General features: G+C 39.6%; 1 protein-coding gene across 1 annotated transcript in view; it reads left to right on the forward strand.

Annotated features, from left to right (window-relative positions):
* The window catches only part of SEC31B (SEC31 homolog B, COPII coat complex component), a 64,455-nt gene that overhangs the window by 26,297 nt on the left and 16,333 nt on the right, over positions 1–21,825 (forward strand). Inside the window, 3 exon segments of the mRNA XM_037804356.1 lie at positions 15,629–15,728; positions 16,254–16,438; positions 16,703–16,827. Coding sequence (XP_037660284.1) covers positions 15,629–15,728; positions 16,254–16,438; positions 16,703–16,827 — 410 coding nt within the window.

The raw sequence follows: 21,825 nt of genomic DNA on the forward strand, positions 1-21,825 counted from the left end.
GGAGAGGATGGAAAGAGTTAGGGTTCTTTTTTTGCTTTTATTTTTATTTTGGAGTAAGGGAAATGTTCAAAAATTGATTCTGGTGATGAATGCACAACTGTATGATGGTCCGTGAATAATTGATTGTACACTGTGGATGACTGGACGGTATATGAATATATCTCAAGCTGTATTAAAAAAAGTAAATGAACAGGTGGAGGAGGGGAATGAGATGTTTTGGATGTTCATTTATTTTAATTTTAATTTTATTTTTTGGAATAATGAAAATGTTCAGTTTGTGGTGATGAAAGTACAACTATATGATGATACTGCTAAACACTGATTGTACACTTTGAATGATTGTGTGTTATGTGATTATATCTCAATAAAATTGCAAAAAAAAAAAAAAACTTATGGGATGCAGCAAGGCAGTGCTGAGAGGAAAATATATTGTCCTAAATGCCTGTGTTAAAAGACAAGAAATAAATAAATTGAGGAATTAACCATTCACTTGGAGGAACTAGAGAAAGAACAGCAAACTAACCCCAAAGCAAACAGAAGGAAAGAAATAAAAAAGATTAGAGCAGAAATAAATGAAATTGAGAACAGGAAAACAACAGAGAATTAACATAACCAGAAGTTGGTTCTTTGAGAAAATCAATAAAATCGATAGGCCTTGTGCTGGTTTGGATATATTATGTTCCCCACAAAAGCCGTGTTCTTTAGTGCAGTCTTCTGGGGGGCAGACTTGTTAGTCTTGATTAGGGTGGCACCTTTTGATTGAATGTTTCCATGTGACCCACTCAACTGTGGGTAATAACTCTGATTGAATTACCTCCATGGAGGTGTGGACCCCACCCATTCAGGGTCTTGATTAGTTCACTGGACTACTTAAGAGAGCTCAAGAGCTGACACAGATGCTGATGCTTGGAGATGCTTGGAAATGCAGACAGAAGGACATGTGGAGATGCTAAGCTAAGAGATGAAGCCCCGAGTTTGCCCTGGAAAAGTTGAGAGGACTCCCAGACATTTGGAGAGAAATGCCTGGGAGAAAGAAGCAAAGACACACAGGAGCTGAGAAAGAGGAGCTGAAATACAACCTGGGACAAGCAGATGCTAGCCAGGTACCTTCCCAGCTGAAAGAGGTGTTCCAGATACCATTGGCCTTTCTTCAGTGAAGGTATCCTCTTGTTGATGCCTTAGTTTGGACACTTTTACAGCCATAGAACTGTAAGTTTGTAGCCAAATAAACCTCCTTTATAATAGCAATCCATTTCTGGTGTTTTGTGTAACAGCAGCATTAGCAAACTGGAACAGACCCTTAGCTAGGCTAACAAAAAAAGGGGGGGGGGGGAGCAGATGCAAATCAATACAATCAGAAATGGGAAAGGGGACATAACTACTCACCTCCAGAAATAAAGGAGATAATGAGAGGATACTACGAGCGACTATATGCTAATAAACTAGACAACTTAGACAAAATTGTCAACTTCCTAGAACCAACATTGACTCAAGAAGAAATAGATGGGGAGTCGGGGCAAGATGGCGGAGTGGTGAGGAGCAGAATTTCTTCTCTCCCCTAGAGCAGCTGGCAATTACCCAAGAACTATATGAAACAGTGTTTTCGGGGTCTCCAGTAACCAGTCACACATTGGACACAAGTTTGGAATTGGAGGAAAAGCTGAGATCGCAGCAAACATTGTAAGTTCCCCGGACCAGGGGTCTTGTGCCCCTCCCCACTCAGACCTCACAGACTGTCTTGCTGCCGGCTCCCTGAAAGGGGGGAGAAAAAAAAAAAAACAAAAAACAGCAATCTGCTGAGGGCAAGAAGGGAGGCTCAACCCAGCCTCAACTGCAGAATTAATTAACAAATTAACTAACTAACTTTGGGAGCTAGGGTGCTAAAGAAGGGCTGAGCTCCGAGAAGTGGGGGCACGTAAAAGTGGGCACCCATTCCCAGACTCCAAAAAAGCCATTTTTTTCCCCTACATTTTGTCCCTTCTGGCTTCTCACTGATCCCTTATCTTTTTGCATTTCAATAGCCGCACGCGCCACACACCCCCCCCCCCCCCCGGCGCCCCCCCCCCCTCCCCGGCAGAGGTGGAACTGAAGCGGTTGGAGAGTAATTATCAGACAATAGCCCAAAGCATATCTTTAAATGCTCTATTCTGACACTGACAAAACTTCCAGGCTGGGGAAAGACTTTTAAAAGAGACTCTTTTTTTTTTTTTTTCCTGTTTTCTTTTTCTTGATTTCTTTTCTATTTTTTTTTTTTTTTTAAATCTATAAGTAATATATGTGGTTATTTTCTATCGGAAAGCCCAGGTTGAGGGACTAGGCTGGGCTTGGGGGAGACAGAGTACCCACAGTGTCTTTGAATTCCGTATTCACTACTAAAGGCCTCCACCCCCGTCTTTAATTGGCAACTCAGGCTGACCAAGGAATCTACCTGGAGAGGCCCCAAAGAGGAGAGGGGAGAAGGGAATAGTGCCCCTGAGAGACAACTGGAGTTCTGAGGATTGGGAGAGTAGAGGGAGGTCCAGCTCAACTGGCAGTCCTCCTTCTGGGAATTCAGACCCCAGGGGCTGGAATTCAGATTCTGGCTTCAGTCAGCCATGCCCCTGACAGGATCAGAATCACCAGGAGAACTAAAGTCTCCACACCTCCTTACACTGGTGGGGGAGCTGCAGGCTGGCAAGTGCCACCTGCTGGGCAGGAGAGGAAAAGCACCAATTCTAAAGGCCTCATAGGAGGGTCTCATTCTCAGGAAAACTCCATACCCTCCCAAGGAGACCTGGGCCTCACTAGACTGGGAAAATCTGACTAGGGTCGACCATATCTGAGGAGACCCACTCACAAAAAGGTTACATAGAGGCAGAGCAAGAAACAGAAAAAACAAGAGGGGAAAAATTCTGATCAACTAAATAGAACCTAAGTTAGAGGTCTAGAATAAGTTGAACTGAATAACAGAGGCCAGAGAACAAAGCCAACCAACAAGAAAACCACTAGGTAGAAGACAGAAAACAAGCTCCAAAATAAACTAATCAAGAAAATCAGATGCCTAGACAACTTAAGATAACAAGCCATACCAGGAAACACGAAAACATGGACCAGCCAAAGGAACAAACTAATAGCTCAGCTGAGACACAGGAGTGGAGGCAACTAATGCTAAATAAATTTGATGAAATGAAGGAAGATATAGCAAAAGAGCTGAAGGCTGTAAAGAAGACACTGGCTGACCATAAAGAAGAATTCATAAACTTAAAAAAACAAATGGCAGAACTCATGGGAATGAAGGCCACAATGGAGGAGATGAAAAACACAATGGAGGGACACAACAGTAGATTCGAACAGGCAGAAGAAAGGATCAGTGAACTGGAAGACAGGTCATTGGAATTCATGCACACAAAAGAACAGATGGTGAAAAAAATGGAAAAATATGAGCAGGGTCTTAGGGAGCTGAGTGACAACATGAAATGCACAAATATACGTGTTATGGGTATCCCAGAAGGAGAAGAGAGGGGAAAAGGGGCAGAAAGAGTAATAGAAGACATACTCATTGAAAATTTCCCAACTCTTATAGAAGACAGAAAATTAGAGATTCAAGAAGTACAACGTACCCCAAATAGAATAGATCCCAATAGACCTACTCCAAGACACTTACTGGTCAGATTGTCCAATGTCAAAGACAAAGAGAGGATTCTGAAAGCAGCAAGAGAAAAGCAATCCATCACATACAAGGGAAGGTCAATAAGACTATGTACAGATTTCTCTGCAGAAACCATGGAGGCAAGAAGACAGGGGCATGATATATTTAAGATACTGAAAGAGAAAAACTGCCAACCAAGAATTCTATATCCAGCAAAACTTTCCTTCAAAAATGAGGGAGAGATTAAAACATTTTCAGACAAACAGACACTGAGAGAGTTTGTGAATAAGAGACCGGCACTACAAGAAATACTAAAGGGAGTGCTACAGGCTGATAGGAAAAGACAGGAGAGAGAGAGTTGGAGAGGAGTGCAGAAATGAAGATTATCAGGAAAGGTAAAAGGAGAGGAAAAAATAAGTTATGACATATAAATTCCAAAAAACAAAATGGTAGTAGAAAGTAGAGCCCTTACAGTAATAACACTAAATGTAAATGGATTAAACTCCCCAATAAAAAGACACAGACTGGCAGAATGGATTAAAAAACAGGACCCATCTATATGCTGTCTACAGGAAACTCACTTTAGACACAAGGACAAACATAGACTGAAAGTGAAAGGTTGGAAAAAGATATTTCATGCAAACAACAACCAGAAAAAAGCGGGAGTAGCTATATTAATATCAGACAAGTTAGACTTCAAAAGCGAAACAAAAGAGACAAAGAAGGACACTATATATTAATAAAAGGGTCAATTCATCAAGAAAACATAACAGTCATAAATATTTATGCACCAAGCCAGAATGCCCCAAAATTCATGAGGCAAACACTGCGATCACTGAAAGGAGAAATAGATACCTCTACAATAATAGTTGGAGACTTCAGTACATCACTCTCATCAATGGATAGAACATCTAGACAGAGGATCACTAAAGAAACAGAGATGTTGAATTGTATGATAAATGAACTAGACTTGACAGACGTTTATAGAACACTACATCCAACAACAGCAGGATACACTTTTTTCTCAAGTGCTCATGGAACATTCTGTAGGATAGACCACATGTTGGGTCACAAAGCAAGTCTCAACAAATTTAAAAATTTTGATATTATACAAAACACTTTCTCAGACCACAATGGAATGAAGTTGGAAATAAATAAAAGGCAGAAGGTCATAAAATTCACAAACATATGGAGGCTAAACAACACCCTCTTAGAAAACCAGTGGGTAAAGGAAGAAATTACAAGAGAAATTAGTAGATACCTCGAGGCAAATGACAATGAAAACACAACTTATCAAAACTTATGGGATGCAGCAAAGGCGGTGCTGAGAGGGAAATTTATTGCCCTAAATGCCTATATTAAAAGAGAAGAGAGAGCAAAAATTGAAGAGTTAACTGCTCACCTGGAGGAATTAGAGAAAGAACAGCAAACTGACCCCAAAGCAAGCTGAAGGGAAGAAATAACAAAGATTAGAGCAGAAATAAATGCAATTGAGAACAGGAAAACAATAGAGAGAATCAACAAAACCAGAAGTTGGTTCTTTGAGAAAATCAATAAAATCGATGGACCACTGGCTAGGCTAACAAAAAAAAAAGAGCAGATGCAAATAAATGCAATCAGAAATGGGAAAGGAAATATAACTACCGACCCTGCAGAAATTAAGGAGATAATGAGAAGATACTATGAGCAACTATATGCTAATAAACTAGACAACTTAGATGAAATGGACAACTTCCTAGAAAAGCATAAACAACCAACATTAACTCAAGAAGAAACAGATGACCTCAACAAACCAATCACAAGTAAAAAGATTGAGTCAGTCATCAAAAAGCTCCCAAAAAGGAAAAGCCCAGGACCAGATGGTTTCACATGTGAATTCTACCAAGCATTCAAGAACGAATTAGTACCAATCCTGCTCAATCTCTTCAAAAAATTGAAGAAGAGGGAAAGCTACCTAACTCTTTCTATGAAGCCATCATCACCCTAATATCAAACCAGGCAAAGATACTACAAAAAAAGAAAATTATAGATCAATTTCTTTACTGAATATAGACGCAAAAATCCTCAACAAAATACTCGCAAATCAAATCCAGCAGCACATTAAAAGAATTATACACCACAACCAGGTGGGATTTATTCCAGATATGCAAGGCTGGTTCAACACAAGAAAATCAATTAATGTAATACACCACATCAATAAATCAAAGCAGAAGAACCACATGATCATCTCGATTGATGCACAAAAGGCATTTGACAAAATTCAACATCCTTTCCTGATGAAAACACTTCAAAGGATAGGAATAGAAGGGAACTTTTTCAATATGATAAAGGCAATATATGAAAAACCCACAGCTAACATCACACTCAATGGGGAGAGACTGAAAGCTTTTCCTCTAAGATCAGGAACAAGACAGGGATGCCCACTATCACCATTGTTATTCAACATTGTGCTGGAAGTTCTAGCTAGAGCAGTTAGGCAAGAAAAAGAAATAAAAGGCATCCAAATTGGAGAGAAAGAAGTAAAACTTTCACTATTTGCAGATGACATGATTCTATATGTAGGAAATCCAGAAAAATCTACAGCAAAGCTACTAGAACTAGTCAATGAATACAGCCAAGTGGCAGGCTACAAGATCAACACACAAAAATCTGTAGTGTTCCTATACACAAGTAATGTACAACAAGAGGAGGAAATCAAGAAAAAAATCCCATTTACAATAGCAACCAAAAGAATCAAGTATTTAGGAATAAAGTTAACCAAGGACACAAAAGACCTTTACATAGAAAACTATAAGAAACTGCTAAAAGAAATTGAACGAGACCTGAAAGAAATGGAAGAACATACCATGTTCATGGATTGGAAGACTAAATATAGTTAAGATGGCAATTTTACCTAAACTGATTTACGGATTCAATGCAATACCAATTCAAATCCCAACAACTTACTTTACAGAAATAGAAAAACCAATAACTAAATTTATTTGGAAGGGTAAGGTGCCCCAAATCGCCAAAAATGTTTTGAGAAAGAGGAATGAAGTGGGAGGTCTCACACTACCTGACTTTGAAGCACATTACAAAGCTACAGTGCTCAAAACAGCATGGTACTGGCATAAGGACAGATATACTGATCAATGGAATCAAATTGAGTGTTCAGAAGTAGACCCTTACATCTATGGACAACTGATCTTTGATAAGGCAGTGAAGCCGAAGCAACAGGGAAAGAACAGCCTGTTCAATAAATGGTGTTTGGAGAACTGGATATCCATTTCCAAAAGAATGAAAGAGGATGTCCATCTCACACCTTATACCAAAATTAACTCAAAGTGGATCAAAGACCTAAACGTTAGCACCAAGACCATAAAACTCTTAGAAGAAAATGTAGGGCAATATCTTAAAGATCTTGTGAAAGGAGGTGGTTTCTTAGACCTCACACCCAAGGCACGAGCAACCAAAGAACAAATAGACAAATGGGATCTCCTCAGAATTAAACACTTTTGTACATCAAAGGACTTTGTCAGAAAAGTAAAAAGGCAACCTACACAATGGGAGATGATATTTGGAAACCACATATCAGATAAGGGTTTAATATCCCGAATATATAAAGGAATCCTGCATCTCAATAACAGAAAGACAAACAATCCAATCAAAAAATGGGCAAAAGACATGAACAGACATTTTTCTGAAGAGGAAATACAAATGGCTCAAAAGCATATGAAAAAATGCTCAACTTCACTGGCTATTAAGGAAATGCAAATCAAAACCACAATGAGATATCATCTCACACCTACCAGAATGGCCATTATCCAAAAAACAGAAAATGACATGTGCTGGAGAGGATGTGGAGAAAGAGGCACACTTATTCATTGTTGGTGGGAATGTAGAATGGTGCAACCACTCTGGAAGACAGTATGGAGGTTCCTCAGGAAGCTAAATATAGATTTGCCGTATGACCCAGCTATTTCATTGCTGGGTATATACTCAGAGGAACTGAAACTTAAGACACAAACAGACATTTGTAAACCAATGTTTATTGCAGCATTATTCACAATTGCCAAGAGATGGAAACAGCCCAAATGTCCATCAAAGGACGAGTGGATAAACAAACTGTGGTATATACACATGATGGAATATTATGCAGCTGTAAGAACAAAGACATGGATCATGTAATAATGTGGATGAACCTTGAGGACATTATGTTGAGTGAAGTTAGCCAGAAACAAAAGGACAGATTCTGTATGTTCTCACTAATATGAACAGACATTAATGAACAAACTTTGGGAGTTAAAAGCTGACAACACAGGCGACCAGGAGACAGAAAGAGGGCAGAGATCAGCCATTTGATGCTGAAGGACTAGAGAATGCTTAGGGTTGATTGCATAGATCCAGAAATAGATAGCATAATACTGTGTGATGGTAGCACGGTATTGTAAGTACACTGAACAAAGATGTCTGTGAGTAAAGCTGAAAGAGGTGGGATAGGAGAATGTATGACACCAGAGGTAAAGATAGATGATAAAGACTGGGACTGTATAACGTGGCAAAAACGAGTGGCCAATGACTGTTACTAAATATATAAATATAAAAATGTTTTTGCATGTGGGAAAGCAAATGAATGTCAACCATGTAGAAATTTGAAAAAGGGATGGTATTCAGGAAAAAACATAATCAAAGCAAACTGGAGTCTATGGTCAACAGTAACATTGTAATATACCTCCATTAAATGTAACAAAGGCAATATGCCAATGCTAAATGTATATGAGAGGGGGATATAGGGGAGTAATAAGGGATTCTTGGTAGTGGTGTTATTTGCTGTCCTTAGTAGTATATTGTATTGTATGACATGTTATTTTTCTTTTTATCATTTTTTCTTATTGCTAAAAAAAAAAACAATTTTTCTTGTAGTAATCAGTATGTTCAAGTGCTGATTGTGGTGATAAATGTACAACTTTATGATGATACCATGAACAACTGAATGTACACTGTGGATAAATGTATGGTATGTGAATATAACTCTGTAAAATTGTAGGAAAATATATATATAGGAGTAAGTGTTGGAGAAAACATGGTGAGAGGGATGATGCCTCACCAATATGGACCAACTACAATGTGTAAACTCAGAATTGAATCTTAGAACATAGCCTAACGTGGACACAATAATTGTAATAGTCCCTAGATTGTAAGCTCTTACAGCAGTTAACTCTATCCCTGAATTGTAAGGCCTATCTCTAAACTTTGAGATGCTGAACTCCTAGCGTATATCCTGATTGGTCTCTGGAACAATGCGTATCTCTGAGACACCTGAAACTCAGAGCTAGAGCTCGGCAGATATGAATGTCAGTATTAGTGCATACAGCCACTGTCAAAAAAAAAAAAAAAAAAAAAAAGAAGCCGAAAAAGAGCCCAGACTTCAATTAGTGATATGAATGAAGCAGGTCTGATTAAGACCAGGGCAAGCCAGGCCAAAGGGTAAAGGTTGAAACTGATTGTGTTTTAAAACTTCAATTTTCATATGAGACCAAGGGAATAGATATCTATTTGGTACAGGATCTAAATTTTCTAAACAGTACAACTTTACAGTCGATTTGTTCAAACACCACAATTGCATGGAACTTTGAATAGGAAGTGAGATACGGTAGGTTAGTATAGGCTGGAGTGAAATAGTGACACATCCTAGAGTAATTTGGGCAGATAATAAAAAATATATTTACAGCCTCCCCCTCCCCAACCCGGAGGATCTGGGGGAAGGTGCAGATGTGTTGGACTGGTGTTGATGTTGTCACAAACATTGGGACTGGCGGTTTGATGTGCTGAGCCCTCAAGCACGGGACTTGCCCTTATGAAGCTCATTACCACAAAGGAGAGTCTAAACTTGTATGTAATAGTGCCTAAGAGTCTCCCCCTGAGTACCTCTTTGTTGCTCAGATGTGGCCCTCTCTCTCTCTAACTGAGCCATCTCGACAGGTGAACTCGCTGCCCTCCCCACTATGTGGGACCCAACTCCCAGGGTTGTAAATCTCCCTGGCAATGCAGAGTATGACTCCCGGGGATGAATGTGGACCCGGCATCGTGGGACTGAGAGTATCTTCTTGACCAAAAGGGGGATGCAAAATGAGACAAAATAGTTCCAGTGGCTGAGAGATTCCCAATGGGGTCGAGAGGTCACTCTGGTGGACATTCTTATGCACTGTATAGATAACACCTCTTAGGCTTTAATGTATTGGAATAGCTAGAAATAAATACCTGAAACTACCAAACTCCAACCCAGCAGTCTGGACTCCTGAAGACAATTATATAATAATGTAGATTACAAGGGGTGACAGTGTGATTGTGAAGACCTTGTGGATCACACCCCCTTTATCTAGTGTATGGATGAGTGGAGGAATGGGGATAAAAACTAAAGGACAAATGGGGTAGGATGGGGGGATGATTTGGGTGTTCTTTTTTCACTTTTATGTTTTATTCTTGTTCTGGTTCTTTCTGATGTAAGGAAAATGTTCAGAGATAGATTGTGGTGATGAACGCATAACTATGTTATCATACTGTGGACAGTGGATTGTATATCATGGATGATTGTATGGTGTGTGAATGTATTTCAATAAAACTGAATTTAATTAAAAAATAAAATTAAATTAAAAAAAAAGAAGAAATAGATGACTTCAGCAAACCAATCACAAGAGATTGAGTTACTTATCAAAAAGCTGCCCCAAAATAACAGCCCAAGACCAGATGGCTTCACATGCAAATTCTACAAAGCATTTAAGAAAGAATTAGTACCAATCCTGCTGAAACTCTTCAAAAAAATTGAAGGAGAAGGAAAGCTACCTAACTCATTCTATGAAGCCAACATCACCCTAATACCAAAGTCAGACAAAGATACTACAAAAGAAGAGACTTACAGACTAGTCTCTTTAATGAATATAGATATATAAATCCTCAACAAAATACTCGCAAATCAAATCCAGCAGCAGATTAAAAGAATTGTACACCATGACCAAGTGGGATTTATTCCAGGTATGCTAGGTTGGTTCAACACAAGAAAATCAATTTAAGACACATCAGTAAATCAAAATGGAAAAACCACATGATCATTTTGATTGATGCAGAAAAGGCATTTGACACAATTAAACCTCCTTTCTTGATGAAAACACTCAAAAAGATAGACATAGAAGGGACCTTTCTCAATATTATAAAGGCAATATATTGAAAGCCCACAGCTAACATCATACTCAATGGAGAAAGACTGAAAAGCTTTTCCTCTAAGATCAGGAACAAGACAAGGATATCCACTGTCACCATTGTTTTTCAACATTGTGCTGGAAGTTCTAGCTATAACAGTTAGGCAAGAAAAAGAAATAAAAGGCGTCCAAATTGGAGAGGAAGAAGTAAAGCTTTCTCTATTTGCAGATGACATGATCCAATGTGTAGAAAATTTGGAAAAATCTACAGCAAAGCTACTAGAGCTAATAAGTGAATACAGCAAAGTGGCAGGGTACAAGATCAACATATAAATATCAGTAGCGTTTGTATACACCGGTGATGAGCAACATGAGGAGGAAATCAAGAAAAAAATTCCATTTACAATAGCAAACAAAAGAATCAAGAATTTAGGAATAAACTTAACCAAGGCCGCAAAAGACCTATACATAGAAAACTACAAGAAATTGCTAAAAGAAATCAAACAGGACCTCAGAAAGTCGTGTTCATGGATTGGAATACTAAATACAGTTAAAATGTCAATTCTACCTAAACTAATTTATAGATTCAATGCAGTACCAATTAAAATCCAACAACTTACTTTGCAGAAACAGAAAAACCAATAATGAAATTTATTTGGAAGGACAGGGTGCCCCAAAGAGCCAAAAATATCTTGAGAAAGAGGAATGAAGTTGGAGGTCTCACACTACCTGACTTTGAAGCATATTACAAAGCTACAGTGGTCGAAACAGCAAGGTACTGGCATAAAGATAGACATACCGACCAAAGGAATCAAATTGAGTGTTCCAAAATAGACCCTATCATCTACGGTCCATTGATCTTTGATAAGGCAATCAAGGCAACGCAACTGGGACAGAGCAGCCTATTCAATAAATGGTGTTTGGAGAACTGTATATCTATATCCACAAGAATGAAAGAGGACTCTTATCTCACACCTTATACAAACATTAACTCGAAATGGATCAGAGACCTAAACATTAGAGCCAAGACCATAAAACTTTCAGAAGAAAATTTAGGGAAATATCTTAAAGATCTCGTGATAGGAGGTGGTTTCTTAGACCTTACACCCAAAGTGTGAGCAATGAAAGAAGAGATAGATAAATGGAATTTTCTCAAAATTAAACACCTTTGTACATCAAAGGACTTTGTCAGAAAAGTAAAAAGGTAGCCTATGCAATGGGAGACAATATTTGGAAACTGCATATCAGAAAAGGGTTTAATATCCAGAATATATAAAGAGATCTTACAACTCAATAATAAGAGAAACAACCCAATTGAAAAATGGACAAAAGATATGGACAGACACTTCTCTGAAGAGGAAATACAGATGACTCAAACATGAAAAGATGCTCAACTTCACTGGCTATTAGGAAAATTCAGATCAAAACCACAGTGAGATATCATCTCACACCTACTAGAATGGCCATTATTAAAAAAGAATAAACCAGTAAATTACAAGTGCTGGAGAGGATGTGGAGAAAGAGGCACACTTATTCACTATTGGTGGGAATGTAGAATGGTGCAGCCACTCTGGAAGGCAGTGTGGCAGTTCCTCAGGAAGCTAAGTATAGAGTTGCCATATGATAAAACAATTCCATTACTAGGTATATACTTAGAGGAACTGAAAGCTAAGACATGAACAGACATTTGTAAACTGATGTTTATAGTGGCCTTATTCACGATTGCTGAGAGGTGGAAATAGCCCAAATGTCCATCAATGAACGAGTGGATAAACAAACTGTGGTATGTACATATGATGGAATATTATGCAGCTGTAAGACAGAATTAAGTCATGGAGCATTTAACAATGTGCATGAACCTTAAGGACAATGTGCTGAGTGAAATTAGTCAGAAACAAATGGACAAATACTGTATGGTCTCACTAATATGAACTAACATTAATGAGCAAATTTTGAGAGTTAAAGCTGAGATCACAGGTTATCAGGAGATAGAAAGTAGGTAGAGATCGGCCATTTGATGCTGAAGGAGTATAGAATATTCAACAGGATTGATTGCATAGATCCAGAAACGGGTAGCACAATATTGTAAGTATACTGAACAAAGATGACTGTGAGTGAAGTTGAAAGAGGAAGGATAGGGGCAAGTATGACACCAGAAGGAAAGACAGAAGATAAAGACTGGGACTGTATAACTTAGTGAAACATGGAGGGGTCAATGATGGTGCTTAAATATACAAATATAAAAATGTTTTTACATGTGGGAGAACAAATGAATGTCACCTTTGCAAGGTGTTGACTATGGAATGGTATTGGGGAAAAAATATAATCAATGCAACAGTATATATATAATATAATCAATTAACAGTAATGTTGTAATATATCCATTAATTGTAACAAAGACAATATACCAAAGCTAAATGTCTATAAGAGGGTGATATATGGAAGGAGTATGGTATTCTTGGTGGTGGTGGTGTTGTCTGACCTTCTTATTTTATTTTTCCTTTTATCTTTTTTATTCTTATTTTAATTTTTTTTTGAGTAATGAATGTGTTCAAGTACTGATTGTGGTGATGAATGTGCAACTATATGATTATACTCTGAATAATTTTTTGTACACTGTGGATGGTTGTATGGTATGTGAATATATCTCTATAAAATTTCAGGGGGAAAAATAGAGAGATGCAAGTGCTGGAGAAAAACGTGGAGAGAGGGATGTACCTATTCATTGTTGTTGAGGAAGTAGAATGGTGCAGCCCATCTGGCAGGCAGTGTGATGGTTCCACAAGAAGCTAAGTATGTGGTTACCATAAGGTCTTGCAACCTCATTATTGGGTATACACTTGGAAGAACTGAGAACAGGGATGTGAATGGACGTTTGCACACTGGTGTTTATAGCAACAGTATTCACAATTTGCAATGGATGGAGGTGGCCTAAGGGTACATTGACTGATGAACAGAATGGTAAACTGTGATGTATGCATAAAATAGAATATGGAGTGGCTGCTAGAAGGAATGATGTGAGGGTGAGGCATGCTACAAGGTGAATGGATCTCGAGGACAGCATTTTGAGTGAAATAAGCCAGAAACAAAAAGACAAACATCATAATGACTCACTAATATGGACAAACTCTAATGTGCAAACTCTGAGAATTGAATCTTAGAGCACAGGTTATCAGGGGAAGGTTTATGGTAAAGGTGCCTAGATTTTAAGATCTTACAGAAGTCACATTTATTCCTGAGTTGTAATGGTTATCTCTAAATTCTAAGATGCTGAGCTCTTTGTGTATAACCTGGTCAGTCTCTGGAACTTCGAGTATCTGTGTAACACCTGAGACTCAGAGCTAGAGTTCAACAGCTATGAATGCCAGTATTACCCATACAGCAACTGTTAAAAAAGCTGAAAAAGAGTTCAGACTTCAATTAGATATGAATGAAGCTGATCTGGTTAGGACTAAGGCAAATAAGTCTAAAGGGTAAAGGACAATATTGACTGTGTTTTAAAACTTCAACTTCTGTGTGAGACCAAAGGGAAAGATGTTTATTTGGTGCAAAATCTATATTTTCTGTAGCACACTAAATGATTCAACTTGTACAGTCAGTTTATCCAAACACCATAATTACATGGAACTTTGAAAAGGAAGTGTAATCTGGTTGGTTTGTACAGGTTACCGTGAAATCCTGATACATCCCAAAGTAATTTGTGCAGAGAATAAAAATGTATTTGCAAAGCCTCCATGAGGGACTGGGAACAAATGTGGAAATCTTAAACTTCCCCACCTGGGGAATTACTGATATTCTCGCAAGCACTGAGGACTACCAATTTAGAAGGTTGAGCCTCGATCTTGGGGTTTGCCCTTATGTAGCTTGTTACTGCAAAGGAGAGGCTAAGCCTACTCATAATGGTGTCTAAGAGTTTCCCCAGAGAACCTCTTTTGTTGCTCAGATGTGGCCTCTCTCTCTGTAAGCCCACTCAGCAGGTAAACTCACTGCCCTCCCCACTACATGGGACATGACTCCCAGGGGTGTAAATCTCCCTGACAACATGGAACATGACTCCCAAGGATGAGCCTGGTCCTGGCATCGTGGGTGTGAGAAAGTCTTCTTGACCAAAAGGGGGAAGAGAAATGAAACAAAAGAAAGTTTCAGTGGCTGAGAGATTTCAAATGGAATCAAAAGGTCATTCTGGAAGTTATTCTTATGCATTATATAGATATCCCTTTTTAGTTTTTAGTGTATTGAAATAGCTAGAAGGAAATACCTGAAACTGTCAAACTGCAACCAAGGAGCCTTGATTCTTGAAGATGATTGTGTAACTATGTAGCTTACATGGTGTGACTCTGTGATTGTGAAAACCTTGTGGTTCACACTTCCTTATCCAGTGTATGGACAGATGAGTAGAAAAATGGGAACAAAAATTAAATGAATAATGGGTGGGGGGTGTTTTGGGTGTTCTTCTTTACTTGCATTTTTATTCTAATTTTTATTTTTTTGGAGTAATGAAAAGGTTCAATAATTGATTTTGGTGATGAATGCACAACTATATGATGGTACTATGAACAATTGATTGTACACTGTGGATGAGTGTAGGGTATGTGAATATATCAATAACACTGAGTTGAGGGGGGGTCCATAAGCTTTTGGGCTGGGGGTAGAGCTGTGTCTTAACCATGAACTGATACCCTTTCCAAACTTTGCCTAATTATTTATTTAGCTCTACCCATTAAGGACCATATAGTAGAGCGTTCAGAGATAGCCACTAAGCCAGCAATCTGTCTCTCTCCTGGGTTCAGTTCCTAAGTGGACACCTCTGTCCTTTCTTGTATAGGCCTCCAAACATACCACAGAAGTTGTCTCTGCCTCCTCAGCTGCCTTTGATGTGCTGGTCCCTCAGAACGTGACTCAATGGGAGATCCTTACCACAGAAGGTACCCTGACCCTGGGGAATGGGGTCCTCTGCTTGGGAATAGGTAGACTCAGAGTGCCTGGATTTAAGGATATTCCTTTCTTATCCTCTGCCTCCTGCCTCCTTCCCTCCTTATCTCAAATACTGGGTGGGTCTCTTACTAGTTAGAGCTCTCTCTGGTTATAGATTTCCATGGATGAGTCCTTCCCATGGGAGACTCTTACCAAGAGACTTATTGCTATCCTTTTTGTCTCTTGTTAAAGGTCTGTATCCCTGTCCTGGCTGTGCAAACACACATCACAGCTATGATCCTGCCACATGAGGCCCTACCCTGGTTTTGTGTTCTGTCCTTAGAGAGTTGCCTGTAGTCCTAGGCAGGCCTAGGATACCCCACTACATTTTGTTGCTGAGGAATGAAAGTTGGAAGCTTGGTTTGGGACAAGCAGGGCTGAGTGATATGGAGATATGGGGGATGTGCTGTGGGCCCTGCAGGGGACAGGAAAAGTCTAGGGGCAGGCTAATGTGGAGGGGATGCCTCTGCCAGCAGGCACAGATGGACTCCTGAGCCAAGCTCTTCTGCTCGGGGAACTGGGTCTTGCTGTGGAGCTGTGTCTAAAGGAAGAGCGCTTTGCTGATGCTATTATCCTGGCCCAGGCTGGGGGTGCAGATCTGTTGAAGCAAACACAGGAGCGCTACTTGGCCAAGAAGAAAACCAAAATCTCCTTGATAACTGTTCACCATGCAGCAGAAGAGGGGAGGGGATTACTTGAACCTTAACAGGTAGATAGATGCCCACACCTTGGGTCTGGTGTTTAGAGTATCTGCTTGTCTCTTTTTTTCCCACTCTAACCATCCCTCCTTTACCCCCAACCCCTACTCAGTTCTCTAACAGGAAGCCTGCTAATGAGTGACTTTTCTGCACACCCCTGTGCATGACTTCTGCTGTCTGTGGTTGATGAATGACTGATGGCTTCCTTCTTTCTCTGCCTGTTACAGCTTCTAGCCTGTGTTGTGCAGAAGAATTGGAAGGATGTGGTGTGTGCCTGTGGCCTGCAGAACTGGAGGGAGGCACTGGCCTTGCTACTGACATACTCAAGGCCAGAGGAATTCCAAGCTCTGTGGTAGGTGTGGCCTTGAGCTTTAAGATCGAGTGGAGGGGGTGGGGCAAGATGGCAGACTGGTGAGCTGTAAGTTTTAGTTACTCCTCCAGGAAAGTAGGTAAAAAGCCAGGAACTGCGTGGACTGGACACCACAGAGCAATCTGACTTTGGGCATACTTCATACAACACTCATGAAAATGTCGAAATGCTGAGATCAGCGAAATCTGTAAGTTTTTGCAGCCAGGGGACCCGCGCCCCTCCCTGCCAGGCTCAGTCCCGTGGGAGGAGGGGCTGCCAGCTCCGGGAAGGAGAAGGGACAACTGCAGTGGCTGCTCTTATCAGAAACTCATTCTTCTGATCCAGACTCAAACCATAGATAGACTGAGACCATACACCAGAGAATCTGAGAGCTGCCAGCCCAGCAGAGAGGAGACAGGCATAGAAAAAAAAAAATAACACGAAAAACTCCAAAATAAAAGCAGAGGATTTTTGGAGTTCTGGTGAACACAGAAAGGGGAAGGGCGGAGCTCAGGCCTTGAGGCGCATATGCAAATCCCGAAGAAAAGCTGATCTCTCTGCCCTGTGGACCTTTCCTTAATGGCCCTGGTTGCTTTGTCTATTAGCATTTCAATAACCCATCAGATCTCTGAGGAGGGCCCTTTTTTTTTTTTTTTTTTTTTTAAATCCTTTTTTCTTTTTCTAAAACAATTACTCTAAGAAGCCCAATACAGAAAGCTTCAAAGAATTGCAATTTGGGCACGTCAAGTCAAGAGCAGAACTAAGAGAGCTCTGAGACAAAAGGCAATAATCCAGTGGCTGAGAAAATTCACTAAACACCACAACTTCCCAAGAAAGGGGGGGTGTCCGCTCACAGCCACCATCCTGGTGGACAGGAAACACTCCTGCCCATCGCCAGCCCCATAGCCCAGAGCTGCCCCAGACAACCCAGTGTGACGGAAGTGCTTCAAATAACAGGCACACACCACAAAACTGGGCGCGGACATTAGCCTTCCCTGCAACCTCAGCTGATTGTCCCAGAGTTGGGAAGGTGGAGCAGTGTGAATTAACAAAGCCCCATTCAGCCATCATTTGAGCAGACTGGGAGCTTCCCTACACAGCCCAGCAGCCCAGAACTGCCCTGGGGGGACGGCAGTCACCTGTGACATAGCACAGTCATCCCTCAACAGAGGACCCGGGGTGCACAGCCTGGAAGAGGGGCCCACTTGCAAGTCTCAGGAGCCATACACCAATACCAAGGACTTGTGGGTCAGTGGCAGAGACAAACTGTGGCAGGACTGAACTGAAGGATTAGACTATTGCAGCAGCTTTAAAACTCTAGGATCATCAGGGAGATTTGATTGTTAGGGCCACCCCCCCTCCCCGACTGCCCAGAAACACGCCCCACATACAGGGCAGGCAACACCAACTACACACGCAAGCTTGGTACACCAATTGGGCCCCACAAGACTCACTCCCACACTCACCAAAAAGGCTAAGCAGGGGAGAACTGGCTTGTGGAGAACAGGTGGCTCGTGGACGCCACCTGCTGGTTAGTTAGAGAAAGTGTACTACACGAAGCTGTAGATCTGATAAATTAGAGATAAGGACTTCAATAGGTCTACAAACCCTAAAAGAACCCTATCAAGTTCAGCAAATGCCACGAGGCCAAAAACAACAGAAAATTATAAAGGATATGAAAAAACCAGACGATATGGATAACCCAAGCCCAAGCACCCAAATCAAAAGACCAGAAGAGACACAGCACCTAGAGCAGCTACTCAAAGAACTAAAGATGAACAATGAGACCATAGTACGGGATATGAAGGAAATCAAGAAGACTCTAGAAGAGCATAAAGAAGACATTGCAAGACTAAATAAAAAAATGGATGATCTTATGGAAATTAAAGAAACTGTTGACCAAATTAAAAAGATTCTGGACACTCATAGTACAAGACTAGAGGAAGTTGAACAAAGAATCAGTGACCTCGAAGATGACAGAATGGAAAATGAAAGCATAAAAGAAAGAATGGGGAAAAAAATTGAAAAAATCGAAATGGACCTCAGGGATATGATAGATAATATGAAACGTCCAAATATAAGACTCATTGGTGTCCCAGAAGGGGAAGAAAAGGGTAAAGGTCTAGGAAGAGTATTCAAAGAAATTGTTGGGGAAAACTTCCCAAATCTTCTAAACAACATAAATACACAAATCATAAATGCTCAGCGAACTCCAAATAGAATAAATCCAAATAAACCCACTCCAAGACATATACTGATCACACTGTCAAACACAGAAGAGAAGGAGCAAGTTCTGAAAGCAGCAAGAGAAAAGCAATTCACCACATACAAAGGAAACAGCATAAGTCTAAGTAGTGACTACTCAGCAGCCACCATGGAGGCGAGAAGGCAGTGGCACGATATATTTAAAATTCTGAGTGAGAAAAATTTCCAGCCAAGAATACTTTATCCAGCAAAGCTCTCCTTCAAATTTGAGGGAGAGCTTAAATTTTTCACAGACAAACAAATGCTGAGAGAATTTGCTAACAAGAGACCTGCCCTACTGGAGATACTAAAGGGAGCCCTACAGACAGAGAAACAAAGACAGGACAGAGAGACTTGGAGAAAGGTTCAGTACTAAAGAGATTCGGTATGGGTACAATAAAGGATATTAATAGAGAGAGGGGAAAAATATGGCAATCATAAACCAAAGGATAAGATGGCTGATTCAAGAAATGCCTTCACGGTTTTAACGTTGAATGTAAATGGATTAAACTCCCGAATTAAAAGATATAGATTCGCAGAATGGATCAAAAAAAATGAACCATCAATATGTTGCATACAAGAGACTCATCTTAGACACAGGGACACAAAGAAACTGAAAGTGAAAGGATGGAAAAAAATATTTCATGCAAGCTACAGCCAAAAGAAAGCAGGTGTAGCAATATTAATCTCAGATAAAATAGACTTCAAATGCAGGGATGTTTTGAGAGACAAAGAAGGCCACTACATACTAATAAAAGGGGCAATTCATCAACAAGAAATAACAATCATAAATGTTTATGCACCCAATCAAGGTGCCACAAAATACATGAGGGAAACACTGGCAAAACTAAAGGAAGCAATTGATGTTTCCACAATAATTGTGGGAGACTTCAACACATCACTCTCTCCTATAGATAGATCAACCAGACAGAAGACCATTAAGGAAATTGAAAACCTAAACAATCTGATAAATGAATTAGATTTAACAGACATATACAGGACATTACATCCCAAATCACCAGGATACACATACTTTTCTAGTGCTCATGGAACTTTCTCCAGAATAGATCATATGCTGGGACATAAAACAAGTCTCAATAAATTTAAAAAGATTGAAATTATTCAAAGCACATTCTCTGATCACAATGGAATACAATTAGAAGTCAATAACCATCAGAGACTTAGAAAATTCACAAATACCTGGAGGTTAAACAACACACTCCTAAACAATCAGTGGGTTAAAGAAGAAATAGCAAGAGAAATTGCTAAATATATAGAGAAGAATGAAAACGAGAACACAACATACCAAAACCTATGGGATGCAGCAAAAGCAGTGCTGAGGGGGAAATTTATAGCACTAAACGCATATATTAAAAAGGAAGAAAGAGCCAAAATCAAAGAACTAATGGATCAACTGAAGAAGCTAGAAAATGAACAGCAAACCAATCCTAAACCAAGTAGAAGAAAAGAAATAACAAGGATTAAAGCAGAAATAAATGACATAGAGAACAAAAAAACAATAGAGAGGATAAATATCACCAAAAGTTGGTTCTTTGAGAAGATCAACAAGATTGACAAGCCCCTAGCTAGACTGACAAAATCAAAAAGAGAGAAGACCCATATAAACAAAATAATGAATGAAAAAGGTGACATAACTGCAGATCCTGAAGAAATTAAAAAAATTATAAGAGGATATTATGAACAACTGTATGGCAACAAACTGGATAATGTAGAAGAAATGGACAATTTCCTGGAAACATATGAACAACCTAGACTGACCAGAGAAGAAATAGAAGACCTCAACCAACCCATCACAAGCAAAGAGATCCAATCAGTCATCAAAAATCTTCCCACAAATAAATGCCCAGGGCCAGATGGCTTCACAGGGGAATTCTACCAAACTTTCCAGAAAGAACTGACACCAATCTTACTCAAACTCTTTCAAAACATTGAAGAAAATGGAACACTACCTAACTCATTTTATGAAGCTAACATCAATCTAATACCAAAACCAGGCAAAGATGCTACAAAAAAGGAAAACTACCGGCCAATCTCCCTAATGAATATAGATGCAAAAATCCTCAACAAAATACTTGCAAATCGAATCCAAAGACACATTAAAAAAATCATACACCATGACCAAGTGGGGTTCATTCCAGGCATGCAAGGATGGTTCAACATAAGAAAAACAATCAATGTATTACAACACATTAAAAACTCGAAAGGGAAAAATCAATTGATCATCTCAATAGATGCTGAAAAAGCATTTGACAAAATCCAACATCCCTTTTTGATAAAAACACTTCAAAAGGTAGGAATTGAAGGAAACTTCCTCAACATGATAAAGAGCATATATGAAAAACCCACAGCCAGCATAGTACTCAATGGTGAGAGACTGAAAGCCTTCCCTCTAAGATCAGGAACAAGACAAGGATGCCCGCTGTCACCACTGTTATTCAACATTGTGCTGGAAGTGCTAGCCAGGGCAATCCGGCAAGACAAAGAAATAAAAGGCATCCAAATTGGAAAAGAAGAAGTAAAACTGTCATTGTTTGCAGATGATATGATCTTATATCTAGAAAACCCTGGGAAATCAACGATACACCTACTAGAGCTAATAAACAAATTTAGCAAAGTAGCGGGATACAAGATTAATGCACATAAGTCAGTAATGTTTTTATATGCTAGAAATGAACAAACTGAAGAGACACTCAAGAAAAAGATACCATTTTCAATAGCAACTAAAAAAATCAAGTA

Source organism: Choloepus didactylus, chromosome 15 (assembly GCF_015220235.1).
Source record: "Choloepus didactylus isolate mChoDid1 chromosome 15, mChoDid1.pri, whole genome shotgun sequence".
NCBI classification, from domain to species: Eukaryota; Metazoa; Chordata; class Mammalia; order Pilosa; family Megalonychidae; genus Choloepus; species Choloepus didactylus.